Source organism: Drosophila bipectinata, chromosome 2R, assembly GCF_030179905.1.
Source record: "Drosophila bipectinata strain 14024-0381.07 chromosome 2R, DbipHiC1v2, whole genome shotgun sequence".
NCBI lineage: Eukaryota > Metazoa > Arthropoda > Insecta > Diptera > Drosophilidae > Drosophila > Drosophila bipectinata.
Window position 1 is genome coordinate 7,855,216 of NC_091737.1, and position 21,278 is coordinate 7,876,493.

The 21,278-nt window shown below is 42.8% G+C and overlaps 1 protein-coding gene across 2 annotated transcripts in view; it reads left to right on the forward strand.

Annotated features, from left to right (window-relative positions):
• 5-HT1A (5-hydroxytryptamine (serotonin) receptor 1A) overlaps positions 1-21,278 on the forward strand; it is a 70,105-nt gene that overhangs the window by 6,890 nt on the left and 41,937 nt on the right. For both annotated transcript variants that reach the window (XM_017251270.3, XM_070277907.1), the window contains exons 2-3: positions 18,750-19,555; positions 19,842-20,582. In XM_017251270.3, the coding sequence (XP_017106759.2) occupies positions 19,531-19,555; positions 19,842-20,582 (766 nt within the window). In that variant the 5' untranslated portion in view covers positions 18,750-19,530. The remainder of the gene's footprint in view (positions 1-18,749; positions 19,556-19,841; positions 20,583-21,278) is intronic.

Here is a 21,278-nt window from a genome sequence, read left to right on the forward strand (position 1 = left end):
CTGGGGGCGAGGACTTGTTGGTGGAGCGAGGACTCGCTCTTTACTTGCGACCATTGCATTTTCCATCATCAATTTTCGGGGCACAAAACGCTGCACACGCTGACAGCATATCAAAAATGCAAAAAGTGTTTTTTGCAGACGGCTCCCTCGGCCCGGCCCCGTCTTACCTTTAATTTGGCTCAAGCCGGAGCTTACAGCCTTGGGCTGGCAGTACTATGTGTGTACACACACTACATATACTTGGATGTAAGTCAGCTTGGAGGGGCCACGCCTATTGAAAGGCAAACGCCCTGCCGGCCCCCCCGGCACCGCCGTCATCATCATCATCATCATACAACAAATTTCTTGGCTTGCCATCAAACGCAGACTTTTTAATGGAAACGTGTTTGTTTTACCAAATGTAAAATGGCCAAAAAGCAAAAAAGCTCGTAAATTGCAATCCGCCGAGGGAGACGAGTGCGAGCGAGCAGGAGTGTGCTAATGAAAGAGTGAGAGGACCACGCTCTCTGTCTGCCTGCAGCATATGTCAAAATTTAATGGTCGCCTCATACACCCACACGCCCACACTCACACACTCACTCACAGTCAGTCACTCATTGGCAGACAAAGAAGGAGTCAAAAGGACTGAAGGAGCCATAAAATTAACAAAACTAAAAGCCAAATTACAGCAACAGCGTAGTGGCTGCCACATTCCGTGGCATTTATCCGAGTTTAGCATTGTCGATGCTCCATCCCGGGCTTGTCAGGACGATCCGCACAGAGTCCTTGCCATAAATGTGCACAACTTTCGCTGCGTTGTTTTATGGTCAACAAAAGTTTTGTTTTTTTTATGGCCTGCCAGCTGAGTTATGGCTGATAAATAGGGGCTGGAAAGGGGAGTCATATATAGACTCTCTAGTTATGTACCTATTTTTGTTTATTTATGAAGAGTTTCTATTATATCCATTGTATGATTGACTTTAGAACTAAGGTATCATATAGTGGGAAAGTTTGACTTTTTTTCTTTCATATTAAAATTAAATCAAAAGCTATAAATCTCTCAAATACTCACCCAGAAAGAGGTACAACAAATGCAATCAAATCTGATGGCCTTAAACTTGTGATCAGGTAAAGTTTTCTTTCGACTTCAAAGTGAATCACCGCCTCACGGACTGTAATGACAAAGTTTTGCTTTAATTGCGCTGCCAGACAGGCTGGCTGGCAGAGAGACATTTCAGTTAATTATGCCTCGATTTGGCTGCGAATAAACAAAGTAATTAAAAAGCAAACATTTCGCTGATGATACTCAGCCAGTATCACACAGAGAACCCCCCCAAACACACACACAATCCATACAGTTCGCATTTCGACTGGCAGTTGCCGGAGATGCGAAGCGTCTTTTCCTTAACTTATTTATGTTGGCAGACGGCAGCAGTAAGTCCTCTGGCCCTAGTCTCTCGTTCTCTATTTTTTTTGGGTCGGGACACGCATTAATGTTAATTATTGAGGCAAGTGACAATTTGAGTGATTTCAGTCGGAGGACAAGCCAGAAAACAAACTGCGAGCAGCAAAAACAATCAGAGGCACACTGACGCAGTCGGCGAAGCTGGCCAGCAAATCATTTTGACCAACACTTTTCGGCTTTGGACGGCAAAGGGGAACAGGGAAAGAGTGGGAGAAAAGTGTCCTGTCATTTGTTATCTGTTCACTTTGACATATAGCTACAACCAAAAGCATTTTTCCTCATTCCAAACCCCAGCGTTTCAGGCTACTCTTCTGCTTTACTCTGCCAAGGGGTATTAGTGTATTCTAGTAAGGATATTATGCAAATAATAATTATTTACATTTAAAGGTAAATTTTAAATATTTTTAATGAGTTTTTAAGACAACCATATATACCGTACAACCACCATATACCGTATATACAACAACCGTATATACAACAACCACCATATACCGTATCTTGTCCAACATCATTTTTCTTACCTAGTTCTGAAGTTCTGAATTTTGAATCTCTTATTAAAAAACTTCCATTTTACGATTTTTTTCTCTTTTACGATAAAGAGTATTTAATTATTCGATCCCTGCTGGCCACCTGAATTTTTCGCATTTTTTTCGCCCTGTTCCTTTTCATTGTATGGCGACAACGTGGCCGCAGTGTTTTCGCGCGCAGACACATTGCCAATTATACCCACGCACACCCACTCCGCGGCCCACACACTCCGCACATGCAGGATAGATAGGTGGAAAGGACGGCCAGGGGGCAGAGAGGGTTGGCGGTGGAAAAACGAGAATGAATCGTGAGAAATGTCAACACTGTGACATGGCAAAGTGGAAATGGTAATTGCGTGTTAATTGCTTTACGCGTTCCAAGTGCTTTCACCATTCACATGCACACTCGCTTTATTTTTCGTTTTTGTGCCTGTTTCTAACCCAGCCCCAACCCCATATGTAGTAGGGACCAGTAGCCAGGCAACGCAAATAATCAATCTGAGATTCATCCTGCAGGCCAGAGCGTTGGCAAATTGCGTTTGTCGCCAGGCGGTAACACGAGGCGTATGCGCAATGTCTTTGCACCTGTGCGTGCAGAAGCGCCCTCGCTGGCTCCCCCACTGACCTCCACCATGTGCAATTGCAATTGATTTCACAGTTATAGAGTGCAAGGAGGTGCGAACGGCACTTTGAGTTTCAATCATGGCTGGGAATGTGTTATGCACATTTCTCAAGCCACGTGCCCTCCCAGGAGGCTGCCAATAATGCGATCAAGAATTTCCGAGCACAATTGCATTTGAAATGTGAGGATAATTGATGGAGTGATTGCAGAATTGTGCCATTTTTGATGTCTCGAGGAAGCCCGTTTATTTGCCTTCCCATTTATAAACAATTCCCATCTATTCCGCATCATCCGGGCATAAATTCATTAGGTTTGCGGTTGTGATTAGCCAGAAGCCATTTGGTTATTGACTTGGCGCTCTGCCTCTCCCTCCAATACCCACCTGAGGACATCGCTTGGCGTCACATGTTGACATGTGTTGAACCAGTGTTCCCCTAAGAACGTTATGACTGTCAACATGTTTATTATTCACCTGTGCATGAACACAGAGGCCAAGTTATTAAAACTTTTCCACATTACCGACGGAGCGATGGGGGCTGGCAAGGTGGCTCGGATGCCTGCCAGCTGAGGACAAACAATTGGCAAACACATTTTGGTAGCATCGCACAAAAAAATGTAATAAAAGTTCACAAAATGCGACGTGTTTGCTTAAGTATTTTTCAGGCACCTGGGCAGGAGCAGGGACAGGAGCTGGGGCTGGCGCTGGGACAGAGAGGCGGAGAAGAACCTTCTAAGGGCAGCCCGTGCTGATTGTGATAAATGCGACAAAGACATGTGTAAAATATGCTTCATGCGCGTTATTATTGCGTTTTATGGTCCTTAGGGAGGACCTGCGAGCCCCTCACCTCCGCAGCAGCCAAGGTGCGGGTCTCCTGCATTCCGAGATGTCGCTGCTGACTCGTCGAAATGTTGTGTCAAGTGTTTCGAATATTTTACGTTTGGAATTCCCTTGTTTTTAATTATAAGTGCTTTCCAACCATAAGTTGAACCACTCTAGAAGTGAGAAGTGAGCATTCGAGAAGTGAGCTCACCCCACATCCCAAGGGTCACATAATCCATAACCGAGAGCAAACATCAGCCAACCGAACTCACAGGGCACATAATCAAAGGAAGCCTCAAAAATAAAATATAATATCAACAAAGGACGAAAGTTAACTTTGGTTCGAGGCGAGTGTTTTATACTCTTTCTAATGTAAGATGTTTATAATATAGGCTACTAATGTAAGTTGTGAGTTTAGAACTTTTAATATTACACTTTTATCTGTGGACTGTGAACGGCAGTTCTTATAGGTGATGATGGGCAGGGCAAAAATGTTACCTTCAGGGCTAAGAAAAACACTAATAGACGTAGTCCGCAAATAAAGAAAACAAAATAAGAAATCCTCCTACGTTTAAAAAAAGAAAATTTAGATAATTTGCGACAGTAAAGTATAAAACCGCTATTGGTTGATATTCTGATTATATCAGGATATCTTTATATAGATGTAAAGTGTGGCTCCCAAATTTATAATAACCTCTGCAAGAGTATACAAAGAACTGGGAAACAAACAAAACCCATTCCCTAGAGAAGGGACTTCCACAAAAAAAAAACACAATAAAAAAAGGGAAAAGAACTCACAACTCGAATTGTTTACGCAAAATACGCGCACTCGTAATGCACACAAACACACAGATTCCTGCACATATATGGGATGAGTTAGAATACATATATATATTCCTTATACACATGAGCCAAAGAAGACATAAAGCATGTTTGCCTGGCATAAACGCAGAAGTTAAACCAAATAAAAAAGAGACACACACAGAGATGAAAAGGACGAGGAGCCAAACATTTTAATAATACTCGTAGCACAAAAGGCTGAATGCTCAAAAAAACTGTGCCACGCCCACTCTTGAATGGAATGGGCAGCGGCTTGTTTATGATGGAAGCCCCAACCCGCATACCCAAGCCTCCATCCAGAAGCCTATTCCGGATTTGGTAACCCTTTCCATCTCCCCCAGTGTGTGTGATTCAAATGATTTGTTGTGTTCGGCTTTTGAAGGATTTGGCTTCTGAGCGCTTTGGGAGCGGCTTTGGGGCAGCTGCAATTAAACTGAAAGTACGGTGGAATTCCCACAGCAAGACAGACGGCTTACGCATTAAGCCTTTAATGCGTCGGGAAGCTGAAATTATTACATTTTTTTCCTTTCGCCACACAGGACGAGGCTAAAGATCGGCTTTAAAAAGCCAAAAGGTAAATGCGAAATTAAAATGGAGTTGCTAACTTATTTGAGGGCTTTTTAAAAATGAATCCAGCATTGATTGGCTTAAAAATGCTTAAGCCAAGGAAAGTTCTTGCGGGCCTGTAAGTAGCTCTTCATCTTTGTCATCTTTATAGCCAAGAAGGAGCCCTGCGGCCTGGTCGGGCATTGACTTTTTTTTGAGCATTTTTTACTGCGCATTTTTTTGCTCCCCTTTAGAGCATAATCAATTAAGCAAAGTGCACTCGACAGGGCGGGGAAAAGGCTGCTGGAGAGCGGCGGGCCGACTCGAAAGAGTAATGCAAATAAATGTGGCGAAACTTTAGCAACGAGCATACACGGCGTATACGCAATATAAAAGCCACTCCGTTTTTTGCTCTTGCATCTTGATTCATACGAGTTCTTGTGGCTGTGCTTTTTTTCGTATGCTGGCAAGATACTCAAGTCTGGCATTTTATAAAATAAACCATTAACACGAAACAAGTTGAAGTGGTCGTGGGAGGGGGAGAATTAATTGCATTTTAATTAATTTCAGCTCCTTGCCACTCCGGCGTCTGCATATTGCATATGTAATTACTGCATCTGGAGCGTTAATTGCTCTGGACAGGTAACAAGCAGCCGCACTCAATGTACCTGGCCATGGCTCACAAAGTACCAGAATAAGGCCAACAGGAATGCGAACGGCAGATGGGTTTTGGCCAAAAGCTGAAGCCAAAGCCAAAAGGGGCTGACATTTGGCATTTTCGAATAACTCTGCCGACTGGTCGAACACAATGAAGTCCATTTGCCTGTGGTCTTGCACTTGGACTTGGACTCCTGGTCAAGGTCCTGGCATTTGACATTCATTGTCCTCCCCTCGTCGCCCCTCCCCCTCGCATAATAATGCGATTAAAACGGCCAGGTCAAGTGCTCGAGCAACAGTTGCACAGTTGAAACAGTAATTTACGTATTCAGGTGAATCAGGGCCCAGGTCCGAGTCCGAAACTAAGGCCATGGCTGTACATAGACACCAGGGGTCGGCAAAGCCGTCCAAAGCCCAGACAACAACAATGAGAGGGGGGCCATTTGTGGGGCTCTTGGCCACGTCGGGCAGATAAACAAACAATTAAAAATAAAAGCGCCAGAACAGAAACTAGTCAGGGCCGAGAATTCAGCCACGACGTGAGAATTGTCTATTATAGAGGCTAAGAGGGATTTGATTTGGGGATTCTAGGTGGTTCTGCTATTATAAAAATCGTATAAATTTCAAATACAAAAGCTAATAAATAATATAGAGGTTTCAGAGTCGCCTGCCCTATAAATGTTGTGTCTGTTTTACCTTCTCGTTGCAACTATTTTCGCTCTTATGTGAAAAGTGCCAGCTCACACACAGACCTCCCTAAACAGGTGAACGTGTTGAGCCAGCGACTTAAAGTGCGTAAATGAGTAAGACACACACTGCCACCCTGGCACACACACTGCCACCTTGACACCCTCCCTGTGACACTTACCATGGCAAAAAAATAATAATAAAAGGTGCACAGGAGAACCAACAACCTAGTGCGGCGCTTATTATGCGTATACTTAACATTTATTTCTGCCAGACAGACTGTATGTGCCAGTCTGTGTAAGAGAGAGTGAGTGGCAGGCCAAAACACACAGATACACACCCATACCACTAAGCCCACACTCACACAGATACAGGACATAAATCTCATCGTGCATTCATCAATGTCAAGCCACAAGTTTGCTTTTCATTTGTTATGGCTTTGCTGCTTCCCTGTGTTTCAATGTGTGAGTTGTATCCGTGAGAGTGTGCCAGTGTGTTGGTGGTATTGTTTGGCACATAAAATGCCAGGACCTGCATTGGAATTTTCTCGAGAGCCGTTCCTGGATTTTGTATGAAAATTGAAAGTGAAATGTTCCTATTTCTCAAGAAAGTAATTGAATAAAAACCAAGTTGGGATATCTTTTTCAAGGAATTTACCAAAAATATTTATTGAGAACTTTTCAATCCCCCCTCGACCCTGAATTTGTGAATGAGAGCGTTCCATGTTTTGCCAATGTGGCACTGCCACTGCCTCCTCCTGGCCACTCGCATTTGGGCCAAACACTTATGCTGCCATTTGTTGGTCAACAGACACACACTCCGGGAACTGACTTCTTTGGGAAAATAAGCTGGGGCCAAGTGATTGTCGGACCAGTGTTCAAGCGATTGATTTGCATATGCTCTAGTATCCAGCATGCCGGCGCACCCGAGTGGTCAGGGCTTTTTGTTCCTGTTTGCTGGAAAGGAGCACATGAAGCACCATCGAAATGGCTGCCTCTTAAAACTTCATGGCATTGGCAGTAAAAACGACAATTGCCGAGCGCAACTGTTCATAAACATTGAGTGCAGCTTGGCAACAACAAGCCCAGCCACAGTGGGCATCAGTGAGCAGGAACAGCAAGCCAGTAAGCAAACAATGACTGCGACAAGGCCGTCCTCTGGGGGCGGTGGGTGGTCCTACAAGCTGGCTGCACAAGTCGATTTTATTTAATTGCACACAGCCACAAAATGCACTCCCCGCCGGCCCAGAGACCACAGCCCCACCATTACTGCCCGTCGCCCAGCCCTCCCTCCGAAAAGAACAATCCCACCCGCCCCACATAGTACACCCAATATTCTGGTTTTACGAGCGCCGGGCGCCAGATTCAAAGCAGACCGACTATCGCCTCCGTCGACATGAGCGCACACACATTAAGCAGCTCAACGAAGATGTCCCGCCGGACGTTCACAGAGAGAAAATAATTCACTACCTAAAACACATTGTGGGCTTTAAATAGTATATGTATTCAAATGAAAACTAATCTTAAAAAATCACTAAATTGGCATTCTAATAATGAAAATATGCAGAGGGGTAAGAAGACTGGAATGCAAGACTTCTATCCTTAAACTCATAGGTGTATACAACAATTACGTTATAAATTCAGAAAATTGGAAGTCACTCTTCTTGCACAATTTTTAGAAACGGAAGAAGGGAACTAAGCACCTCATCCAGAGGGATTAATAAGGATATGTATATTAATGGATAGCCGGACAGAGTATTGTCAGTATTTGTATTTATATTTTTTTTAATCAAAATGGTGACCTTTAACCATCTTACTTTCTTTTAAAAATACTTAGACATATTTGAATCCTTTTTCAGTAAAAAGTCTCAACACTTAGTCAGATTTTCTATCAGTGTAGAGACAAAATGAGTTGAAAATGGCTGGAACTGAGCCAAGGACAGACACCACTAAACTCGTAGGGCCTCAATTTTCGCTGGTTACGATTTGGCAATCTTCGAACTTGAACGGAAAGGGACTCGATTTTTGGCCAGGATCCCAAAACGATTGGCACCGGTCCGCCCGCCGGCTAGATGTCCTTAAAGACTTTAAAGACCGAGACCCGACACCGATTTTCAATTTTGATCGCAAATGCAAATGAGTTGGGTGCTCTTTGGTTGCCTGTTTCGGGTGATTTGCCTGCCGGCAGGGGCCGTCTTCGCACCTTCCAGTCAGTCAATTCAATTGAAACGTTTCGGAGCCAACAAGCTGCAAAACAGCCGGAAGCGCAACTCACTCGAGTCATTTTGGGGCTTCCTCACCCAAAGCCAAAACAAAGAAACCCAAACAACGAAAAAAACCCAGTGGAAAAATGGAAAAGAAAAACCTTAACATGAACCTGAACCTGAAATCCATGGCAGAAAGTATAACAAGCAAGACAGCAAATCATTTGTAAACACTTGGCCAGGAGGAGGCGTGGAGTCGTGGGGAGGCAGTCTGCTGGCCCTGCAGAGAAGCCAAAACACAAATCAAAAGATAAACGGTCTGCCAGGGAGGCCAGGGAAAAATGAAAAATTGAATTGGTCAAAGGAGGTGGAGGCAGCCGGGAGGAACGGCAGCCCAGGAAGGACCCAGGACAGCATGTTGCGTAAATAAAGTGCGAATTTCCAAAAGCTGTGCAGACAAATGAGCGACCACTCAAGATGACAAGTGACCGTCCATGATCGAGGGCCGCGGTCGAGGGGCCGGCAAAGCGCAGCTGCCCCACGCCATCTGTTAGTGTCAAACATATGAGGCGAGCTGGCAGAGCGGGGTGGTGCCATCACGCCCCGAGCGTTATGCCAATGAAGTACCTAATAAAAGCAAGGAAGGACACTTGCGTTCTTCGACTATATGATACCCGGTACTTCAAACCTTCTATTTCAACACAACAGTCTATCTCTTAGAGTTCCTTTGGGGTGGGGGCTTATTAACAGACTAATGAGATTTTAATTACATGAAAAGAGGCAAACCCAATTTTGTTATATGGCCTATATGATACCCGGTACTTTCAGCACTCCCTTTCGACACAAGACTCCATGTCTTACAGTTCCTTAAGGTCTAGGAGTCTATATTAAAAGATGGTTGGCTATGGTCCTAAGCAATTTCTTAGCCAAAGAATCAGATTCATGACGAATCAATTCCTCTGTTTATGCAGATCAAGATTTTATATCCCTTAGGTAAATCCCGTCAGTGCAGCATACCCTTGAAATCATCAACTACCCGGTATGGGAAAAAAACTTTGCAATATAAAATACACATCCAACAACACAACCCACCGAAGAAGCGAAGAAAATAAAAATTTCGCCCCAATAGCAAATTGAAAAAAATTCTTTAGAAGCTGCAAAAAGTTTGCCATTCCATTTTCGGAAGAAACTTTGGGCTCTGCTTTAAATGTCGATAAAAGTTTGTTGGCCGCTATGGTAATAATATTTATCCCCGGATCCCCAACCGCCGGATCTGAGTGGCAAGTGCCGAAGAGTGCCCCGAAGCCAAATCCAAGACCAAGCTCTAGTCCAAGCCCAATCCAAATCCCAAAGCCCTGCTGTTGTTTCGCTTAATCTGTTGGATTGCTATTTTCAATAACGATTATTAGCCGCATCCCAGGAATCTCCTCGTTTTTTGGCCTCGGAACGGTTTATTGAAATATTCAACATATTTAGCGGGGCATCCGGCATCCAGCGGGCGTGGCTCAAACGGAAAGAGAAAACTTAATTAAATATATTAAAGGCTGATTAATAGCAAAATGAAAATCAAACATCAGACTGCCGAAGGCAAAAATTTTCCTCATTAATATTAACAACTTAATTAAAGCTTGCACCATTGCTTCTGCCCCCTCTGTGTGGCGATTATTTTTGCAATTATGCAAAGTAGCTGCTAGTTGGATATCGTTGTGTATATTTTGGCCCGATTGCTGGCCTGATGTGCTGATGGCCTGCTGCCCAGCCGCTCGCTTCCCTCCAGCCACGCCGGCTGCGTAAAGTTTAATATTAATAAATTTTTAATCAAAGCCCCTGCCGAGGCGTCAACCTGTGTGAAGTGGTCTGCGGTATTGCCTTAAAGCTGTTCTGCGGATCTGCGGCTGACAGGTGCAAGGACCTTCTGAAAACGAAGGTCTTCGGTCAAGATAATTAAAAGTACGGCCTAATTGTTCTCAAACACGACACACTTTAAGGTGTTACTTTAAACGTATGCACCAGAGTTTATGGGGCTTAAATGTGGATTGAACACAAGGTCGCCCCCGCCGCGACTTCCCCACGATTTCTCTTACGCCATTTGTTACACGTTTATTTGCATGAGAAAGAAATCACGTCGCACACGTGGCCGACACACAAATCTTTGAGCAACCACCGCCACCTTCGCTCCAAAAACACCCACCCACAGGTGTACATACACATATTCATATGTACATATATCCTTTTTTTATTTTCGTAAATTGTGCGCAAAACCGTAAAATCATCTTTATAACGAATCCTTCGTCTTGTCTGTCTCGCTTTTAGAAGTGTGCTCGCATTGCCTTTGAAGGAGTATCAGTATCCATCCATAAAATACTTCCCTAACAAGGTATTTTCGGGGAGATTGATGAGTACTCGTTAAGTTTTTAAATTTCAGAGAAATTGTTTATTGAATGAAATTAATTGAATGAGACTTTAAAGCCATTTCTGTGGCATCTTTAACAAGCCATAACTCGTAATTATTGTCCTGTGTAGGAAACTAGCATAAATCCTTTTGTCTTCCATTTTGTGACTAATTGATCGGGAGGAGAGCCCAAAGTGGCTGCCACATCATCATAGAGTTCTAAGCTGTGTGGTGCATCGTCTATAATGCAGAAAAACGAAGCTGCACTACCTGCCCCTCTGCAGTGACAATGGGGGAGGTGCTGCACAAAAAGCATGTCAAGCTGTGGCACATATAAAATTTATGCCAGACTTTCACTTCCCCCGCACACACTCCCTTGTCGGCCAAAAAGCAAAAGGGCTGGCTACTGGCACACGCACATGGCTCATAAATTTTTATTGTGTGGTAAGATGGGTCCCACCGCACAGCTCCTCCCACTCTGGCGGCTGCCACAGTGACTGCCCCATGCCACATTCTTCATTTGGCTTTTGGCGTCCGGCGCCAAACAAAAATAAACAAAATCCCCAGAACTCTTTTGGGCGCGCAATATGGAAGGGCGCTGAATATCTAGGATGTGGGGCCCAGGATAGCAGGATATGCTTCCTTATACACAAAGTAATGAAGCAAAGTGCCTTGGCACGCCATTCGCTGTTCGGCGGAGAAATCAACTGGTCGAGGACTGGAGTGCAGTTGGTCCTGTTTTTGTTCCTGTTTCAGTTTCAGCTCTGGAACTGGAGCTCAGTTTTTGCCGTTGTCCTGGCCACCATTGGCAAATAAATTCACTTCACTGTCGGGAAACGGCGTGCTGACGCTCGGACAAGGACGAGGACGGATGCCTTGGCCTAGACGTGGTGCAGGAAGTGTTATTTAAATGCAGGATATTGTATGAGGAAATTTATTATCATGCCGGCCTGACATTAAAGAAAATATTGAGATATATATGGTATACGGGCCACGTACCAGACTGTCAGACTCTCGGACTGTCAGAATGCCAGACTTTCAGACTCTCAGACAACGATGCTCGAAAGTAATTAAAAGCCAACAATTCCGGGCCATATATTTCATTATGGCCCGAACACTGCTGGCTGGCATGTAAATGTCCATTGAAATTCCCTTAAATCTTTCAATTTGCTTTCCGCAGAGTCTATAAGTTTTGATCGAGAGCCGGGGCTTAAATATTCGATGCGATTTGCGGTGGTGGCAGGCATGCATCAGAAACCTCTGGATGTATCAAAATATTAAATTGAATTACAATTCTGAATAATCCCCGACATGGCCAACATTTGTTTCTGTCTATTTGCCTGTGTTCTGTGTTCTGCATAGATGAATTTTTTGGCTAACAAAAAATGTTGGCCCATAAAACGGAATAATGGAATAAACCTTCATCAATTGCAGCCAAGGGCTGGCGTATACGCACACAGGCCACTAGAAACTAAAATGTAATAAGCCTAAGTGATGGCCAATTTAGAAACAGCATAGGGTGCTTAAAAATTCGACTCTAAATTAGTTTTGCCAACTCGATTGGCTTTTTACATTTTTTTGCATTTTTGCCTTTGAGCGGGAAAAAATGCATTGAATGTTATTTATTTCACGCCCGCTCTCAGAAAACGAAATAATCTGGAATTTAAATATTTGCATACTTTCTATGTCCGGTTTTTATTTGCATTTTTTTACACACAGAGTGGGTCAGATGGCAGTGGGTGAGGTGGAACAGTATAAGGATGTATGTACAATTACGGGTTTATCATTTGTTTCTCTTTGGCGAAATTTTTTCGCTTGAATAATTGAACAAAAGCTGCTGGCCATTGAATATTAATGAGCAATTAGCGAAGGGCCCTCCACAACAAATACGGCGATAATAGCTACAAAACTAAGCTGAAAATGCAATTCTCGTTTGGCCCCCACTGCGTATGGGTGATATTTATGGGCCAGGCACGCACACGCACGCACGCTAGTCCTTCGAAGGACCTAGCCCATAAAACATGCGAGTGAGTGTGAAAGGGAAAGTAGGAGAGGGGGATAGAGTTAACCAAGGTGCCAACACAGACTCGAGCGATATAAATTATTTGCAGCAGACTGATTGGCAAAAGCAATTGCAGAAGAAGCCGGGGAGGCGGCCGGCGGAGGAAAATGAAAATGGAAAATGGAAAATGGAAAAATGGGAAACAAAACCGGGCAAGCAATCCAACTGAAGCTGTATACATAACAGCTGCAACCGCAAAAGTCCATGTCCATGTGCTAGTGCTAGTGTGTGTGTGTGTGGCAAAAACGAAGACCAAGCCAATGAAAGGCCGTTCAGGACATGGGAACAAGGCGCAAACACTCGACTGCAAAGATAGAGAAAAATGGCGCATGAAATGAAGCGGAAATGGTGCAAAAAAACAGTGCCAAGGGGGGAAGCCACAACAAGCGAGTGAGAGGCAACCGGAAGTGGAACTAGTGGGGGAAGGCAGAGTAGGGCGGAAAAGAGGCGCTCGGCAGCCACTTACTGAGCTGAACTAATATGTACATTAGTATCTTTTGAATGCATGCGAACAACTGATAAATGTCTGGTCCTGGTCCTGGCCTGTCTGTGCATATCGCCTCAGTGTGTGAGTATTTGTGAGTCCTTGCAAGGCTGTGTGTGTTTGTATGTGTGGTGAATGAAATCGAGCGTCGCATGAAAAATGTATGCCATTTATTATACCCTTGCAGAGGGTATTATAATTTTGTCCAAAAGTGTGCAACGCAGTGAAGGAGACATCTCCGACCCTATAAAGTATATATATTCTTGATCAGGATCACCTCCTGAGTTGATATCAGCATGTCCGTCTGTCCGTCTGTCCGTCTGTCCGTCTGTCTGTCCGTCTGTCTGTCCGTCTGTCTGTCCGTCTGTCTGTCTGTTTCTACGCGAACTAGTCTCTCAGTTTTGAAGCTATCGTCTTGAAACTTTGCACACACCCTTCTTTCTTTTGCACGCAGTATATAAGTCGGAACGGCCCGGATCGGCCGACTATATCCTATAGCTGCCATATAACGGATTGATCGGAAATGGTATAACTTTGGTGTTTTTAGAGTTAGAGAGTTCAAATTTTACAGGAAAGCTATTTTTGGCAAAACATTACGACATGCCAAATTTCATAAGGATCGGCCGACTATATCTTATAGCTGCCATATAACTGAACGATCGAAAATGACCCAACTTTCGTGTTTTTGAAGATAGAAAGCTGAAACTTAATACAGATTATATTTTTGGCCAGTTGATCCATCCTACCGAATTTCAATAGGATCGGCCGACTATATCCTATAGCTGCCATATAACTGAACGATCGGAAATGACCCAACTTTCGTGTTTTTGAAGATAGAAGTTTGGGACATTTTTTTTAGATTTTTTATTTTAGTTAATTGGTTTTATTATGATGTAATCATAAGGATCGGCCAACTATATCCGATGTTTGCGATATATATCCGGTTTTAGCTGCAAGGGTATATCAACTTCGGCTCCGCCCGAAGTTAGCTTTCCTTTCTTGTTTTACTTTATTTTAGTTTGCCCTGCAGTTTCCCTCTCTCCCCTACTATTGGCAAAGCCCCTTTTTTTGTGCCATTTACAGAAAACAGCTGGCATTGGCAAAGGGGCAAACAATGAGACATTTCTTTGGCTTGTACACGGCAAACTGCACTTTGATGCCCTACACCCACCCACTCACACAAGCTCGGGCACGTAAGCCCGTAAAAGGATACAAAGACAGCGATACAATTGTGTCATCTATGCTCTCGGTGGTGGGGCTGACAAGCTTTGAGCGGCAGGTTAGAGACCTGGATGCTGTTTTGATTGAAATTTATATTTTATTTAAATACAAGCAGTTCCAATAACTACATAATTACTAAATAAAATAATTACATATTACTTAAAAGCTCGATCATTATAAGAATAATAAAATCAGATTATTTCATAAAAAAAACATCAGATGATTCATAAAATATCTCTTTTTTATTAAAAAAAAACATTTTTATATTTAAAAACTGAACCAAAATTAAAATAATATGTATAAAAATAATAAAGTATAAATAGTATAAATAATCAAGTATACATAAATAATCAAAAAAAAATGTAACCAATCCATAGAAGTTTTTTTAATAGATTTAATTTCATCAGATTTAAAATTCCTCCACAGTTACTTTAACTTTCATGTAAACCCTTTAACACGCAACATAGATATTTTCAACTTACAAGCAAAGTTTAATAAAATTCTCAATGATTTTAACACTTCAATAAATAGAGACTGGAAGTTTTGTACCACCTATGTATGTACAATTGCAAGGTGGCCTTTTCAAGGCTAAAATAGTTATTATAATTATAATTATAATTAAAAATCGACAAAGAAATAAAATACCTTGTAAGATATTACTAGTAAGACTTTGGTAAGAAGTATTAAAAGCTCAAAAAATGTATTAATAATAACTTAAAAAAGATTAAAAAAAACAAATGCCCTAATGCTGGGCGTTATAAAACAATAAGGGGAAAAAACTCTATGACAGTTATAACTCCGATGATTCAAATACATGGATGAAAAAAATAAAAAAAAAAGTTAATATAGAAGAATGAAATAGACCGGAAAAATAAAAAAGGAAAATAAAATAATATTAAAAACAATATTAAAATCCTCCCTAGTTGTTTTAGTTAGATAGTCTGATAGAGACTTGAATCAGACTGACCCAGTAGTACTGGCCCGGACTCCTCTTATATACGAAACGAAAGTGTTTCAGTGTTGATCATTTCTCGAAAAACGAAACTTTCAGGATTTCTAAGTTTGTCCCAAAAACTAGGGCTACCAAATAATTGTTCGTATACTAATCTTTCAAATATCGATACTCTTTATTGTGTCATTAAAATTATTAGTTTTACGCGTTTGACAAACAATTGAACAATTCAAAAAAATAAAACAATTTAACTTCATAAAAAATAGAAAAAAATAAGACTTTCTGACAACCATTATCGAGATCATTAATGTTTATAATTTATGTCTTTACTTCATTGCAAAATATGTTTGAAAACCGGTTATTTTTTTAAATGTTGAGGGATTTTTCATAATTCATTATGTTTGCAATTCATGGTCCGGCGAAAGCTTCCGCCCGAAACCAGAGGCAGTCCAGAAACAGAAGCCATCAGGACCATGAATATGCGATGTATCGATAACCATTTTATAACCATAACCATATTTGAATAATAAAGACCTTAAGGAAATTTTGGACTTTTTTTTCCAAAAACTAGTATATAATTATAAAGACTAAAAGAAAGTCCTCGAAACACAACCATTTTCCAGTTAATACTGAATAATTTTTCATAGTTTTCACGTTCCTACAGTTACAATTACGACCCTCTTTTTAGTTATTTACTTGATTTATGACTTTTGAGGGTAAACAAGCAGGAAAATAAAAAGGGGCCACTATTCCACACCAAAACTATTGCATAGATAGGCAATTTTCGTAATTGCTGCGATGCGGCTGCGAATTGGAATGAATGGGGACCAGTTGGGGGCTGCAGTGGGTGGTGGACAGAAATGGCCAAGAGCAGAGTGCGGTGAACCAAAGTTGATTTATAGCCGTGTGCGTCCTGGGCCGCTGCTTCAAAGGACACACTGCATAAATATGCGATAAGCTCGACTATAAAAAGCAAGTGACATTCCCATACACACACACATAGACTGTGGAGAGGCCTCACATAGATACAAAAACAGTTGGCATACACTTGCATAATATATGCAGGCTGCTGCAGGACAAGTTGCGAGCCGCAACAAGTGCACTCGCCACTACGAAATAGACCAGAAGGGCAAGGGGCAGAGCGGGTGGGCGGCAAGGGGCAAGGACATGGGCAGGTGCGGCTGGGTGTGTGCATTTAAGCGACATGTGTCGTCTTCACACTCAACTGCACTTCAAACGAGCCCAGCACACGTTCCCAGTTCCCAGTTCACTCTGAGCTCCTCTCCTGCTGCCAAAGTCCTTCAGTACAATGATACTTCCCTAGAGCGAACCATTTTTTTTTTCAACAAATGAATAATTAAACAATCACTTCACTGAAATTTAAAGAGCTTTAGGCAAAGAAACCTTAAATTAGTAATAGTGCCCCCACTTCCATGCGTAAACTTAATTTATAACTTTGTTCGTAGTTGGGAATGTCGACTGTGGTTACCTTCAGCGCTGGTGGCTGGCTGGCATAAACTTCCGCATTAAATCGACTTTGAACTTGAAAACGTTAGTTACATGGCCAACCCACTCCACAGACACACAACCTGGCACACAGGATGGCATTTGAAGGTTGCCTTGGTGCAACTTGGAAACTTGCAACGAAATGCCAACGTGTGCTCCTTTAATGCATGCCAGCCAGCAACGTAATAAGGACTCTTAGGCGTTTTACAATTTCATCTAATAATACTCCTTACTTTGTGGAACTAAAGACTTTCTCTTAAGTACCAGGCACTATCTCAAAATTTCAGAGACCGCTTGGATACTGCCAGATCCTTTCCTTATCTATGCGACTTGGTTCCGCCGTAAGACCACTACAAATCATATCAGCAAGTTGCCCATATCCATATATGTACTTTATATAGTAGAATGCCATCCGCTAGCCTAGAATGTAAACTTGCCGGGCATTAAACATGCAACATTCTCGCTTTTGGGTTTTATGGCACCGCAGTGTGTACTACACATGCAAGCCAACCACACGCACATTCGTGAACATGAAAGGATACTACGGTCTTTCAAAAGATTTTAAAAATATATATAATATATGACTAGAAAGGAAACTATTTAATTTTCTTTAATGACAAATATAATAAAATAATTCTATTTCCATGATAAACCTCAAATGAATGTCATTTTATTCAGAACAACTCCATGAATAAATGAATTGATTCTTAATTATACAATTTACTAAAAGGGCAATTAAGCTTTTGAATTTTCCACTCAAAGTATTTACAATATATGCACATATGTAATACATATTTTAAAATATCAACCTTTTTAAGGCAAATTTCCAAATAATTATGCAATCATTATATTTTCTTCGGCTTCTCAAATATTATTCATGAATTTGTTAGGGAAAACAAACAAATAAAGAGCATTTATTTAAAGCAGTTTATGAGATATGCTGATCGATCTGATAGATTCACATATTTTAGTTTTTTTCCACTAATTTCTACTCAAAAAATGACTAGTTTCTTGACCCTGATTGTTTGCTTCTTGCACACGTGATGACATTCTGCAAAGCCGGCTCCTCGCTTAGGGTATTTTGCTTATTTTGCTTTTTTTTATGCGTTTTAAATTTATTTTGCTGGCGCTGTCGCAACATTGGGAAAAGGACGAGGGCTGGTAGGGGTGGCAGCGGCAGGAGGAGGCAAAGGAGCCGCTGGCAATGGCGCCTGTCGCACGCACGCAAAACTTCCGCCAGCCACAGACACTCGCACACTCCAACACATGAGCGTACACATATCCTTTGTGTACATGCAAGCCTATGCATGTGAGTGTGTGTGTGGCAAGCCTGGAGCAAGGAAAAAAAACATGGAAAAGAAAGGAAAACAACGCTTGGCTTGCCAGTCTTCATATTTATTTATCGTGCCAAGTGATTCTGTGTAATTGCAGAAATTGCGTTAAATTATTTAACAAGCGGACGAAGGGCGAAGGACGAAGGACGAGGGCGTTTGGGGAAAAAGCGGAAGAGCAGTGGCAGTGGCAGTGGCAGCAGCATTTCAAATTCATTTACACTTTACGCACAATGTGAAAGGAAATTGAATACAATAAATTTTGCAGGAAAATATTTCGAAAACCCACAGGAAATTATTTTCCACCGAAAACACACAACGGTGGCGGGGTCATATATCTTATGAGAGAGACACACCCACCTATTTTCACACCCACCCACCTTGCAAATTCAATTTTCTGCTTAAAAACATTATTTTAAGCGAATATTTATTGACTAATTGAATTTTTATTGCAGAATGCGTCGGCGCCCCAAACGACAGCAATCGGATGCGAAATCAACTCCAAGGATATGAAAATAGCCAATCAAATGGGCCATAAACACACGACGGCAAACGGAAGAGCTTAAGTAAACCAAAAAAAGAGTACAAAACAGCAACAACACCAAAAACAGAAACAGAATCAGCAACAGCAACAGTAGCAACAAAAGCAGTTGGCAACAATCAACAGCACAAAAGCAACACTGCCACAAGAAATTCTAAAAAATAAAGGAAAATAAGGACAACAACGGGAGAGAGCGCAGGAAGTCGGAAAGAAAGAAAAGTGAAAGCCAAAAGCCGAAAGCCGAAATTGTAAACGCTCCATGTAAACACTTGAAAGCTCGTTAGGATAATACATCCTGCCCGGCACCAAGCACACGCCTGCACACAAAAAAAAACAGAGAGGAAAGTGCGACTCGGCGGGGAAGTGGCGTATCCCTGTGTCACCATGTGCCGCCCCGCCTGTCTGAGTGGCCATCATCACCCGCACCAGCAGGATCAGCACCACCACCACCTTGAGAGCCCACCCACCTACACTACAGGCACACACGAGCACCACCACCAGCACCGTCACCGGCACCCCCACCGCCTCCAACAACTAGAACAGCAAAAGCAAAAGCAGGCCATTGCCATTGCCAGTGCCAGTGCCACTGCCACCGTTGCATAGTCGCGTTTCCGTTTCCGTCTAATCCTCATTTCCGCTGCGGCTGCAATTAAGCGGAGCAAAGCACCCCAAAAAACAGCTGGAAAATCCTCAAAATGGCTCACAAGACCAGCTTTAATGGTGGGTAACAAACAATAACTGCCAGCTTAATCACATTTTAAAATAATTTATACGTTTTTAAGCTGAAAGTTACTTTATTTCTTTTTTTTTTTGGGTTTTTAGAAGTTTATTTGGATTAATAGTTTATAAAACTTATAGTTTAACGCAAACTGAACCTGATTTATTATTAATTCCTCTGTTTCCTCATTTAAGTTTAACGACATTTAATTAAGCCAATTTGTTCGCGTTGTCTCTAATTATTTTACACTATTTTCCACTACCAATTTTCTTCATTTTCCCGCTCTAGATGCCCTGGACTATATCTACATCGCGAACAGCGTTAATGAAAGGGCCTTTCTGATAGCCGAGCCGCATCCCGAACTACAGAGCTCCGATCTACAGGAGCAGGAGGCGGAGCTGGACGATGACCAGCTGGAGGACGAGATGTCGGGCCAGTATCAGACCGGGGAGGGAGATCGCAACAACAACAGCAACAATAGCAACCACAACCACAACAACAAAAGAAAAAACAAAAACTATAGTTCTGGGAAGCGGCGTCAGAAGTTTGCCAGCTCCTTGGCCGTGAAACCTCCCACCCCGCCCACCGATGCGAACGGTACCGCCGCCGCAGGATCTCCCCTGGCCACTGCCGCCTTGGCCGCTGCTGCCGCAAGTGCCTCAGTGGCAGCCGCCGCCGCCAGGATAACGGCCAAGGCAGCGCACCGGGCACTGACCACCAAGACGGACCAGCCGGCGGCATCGTCGACGCCCCCGGTCCTTCAGCTCATCGACATGGACAATAACTACACCAACGTGGCCGTCGGACTGGGGGCCATGCTGCTCAACGACACCCTGCTCCTGGAGGGCAACGACTCCAGTCTTTTCGGCGAAATGATGCTCAACCGCAGCGGTCCTCTGGACCTGGGCAACGGCAGTGCGGGGATCAACGTGACCACCAGTAAAGTAGCCGAGGACGACTTCACAGAGCTGCTGCGAATGGCCGTAACTTCGGTGCTGCTGGGACTGATGATACTGGTTACCATAATTGGTAAGTACTCGACCGAATACTGAAGAAGTCTGAACTTGAAGAAATTAGTCGAGTTTCAAAAATAAAATAGGTTAGGAAATAATAAACAAAAGAAATCAACTCTGAGTGTAAGCCAAAGCCCAAACATAGACATAATTATTTCACTGGCAGTCCCAGCACAGCCCCATGCCACCCAAAATAAATTCCTCGAATGCCAGTCTCAGGCACGCGCCTCTTGGTTGCCTCCAAATCCTTGGGGAAAACGGCAAACAATTCAATAAGGACGAGGGGGCGAGGGAACCGGGGAAGGCGGGCCTAAGACTTGGAGGGGCCTTGGCTTCCAGTTGTAGATAATAAAATACGCGTAACTGATATTTATGATACTGGCGGAGCAGAGCATTTTATATTATTTATTATTGTTGTTATTACGGCTCAGGAGGCTGCAGGAGCAGATGCTGAAGCAGCACCACTGGCATCAGCTCAGTCTCAGTCTCAGTTATTAATAAGGCAGCTCAATGACGAGGAACGAAACTGGAAATGGGAATGGGAATGGGAACGGGACGCAGGACGGTATTGTTGTTGGCAACATTCATTACACGCATTTAGCCATAAATCCGATGGCAAACAAACTGGCATCCATCTAGGCAAGGACACGCCGCATTAAAATTGACAGTCAATCAATCAATCACGCTGCCCCAATCCAAACCAACCATCACC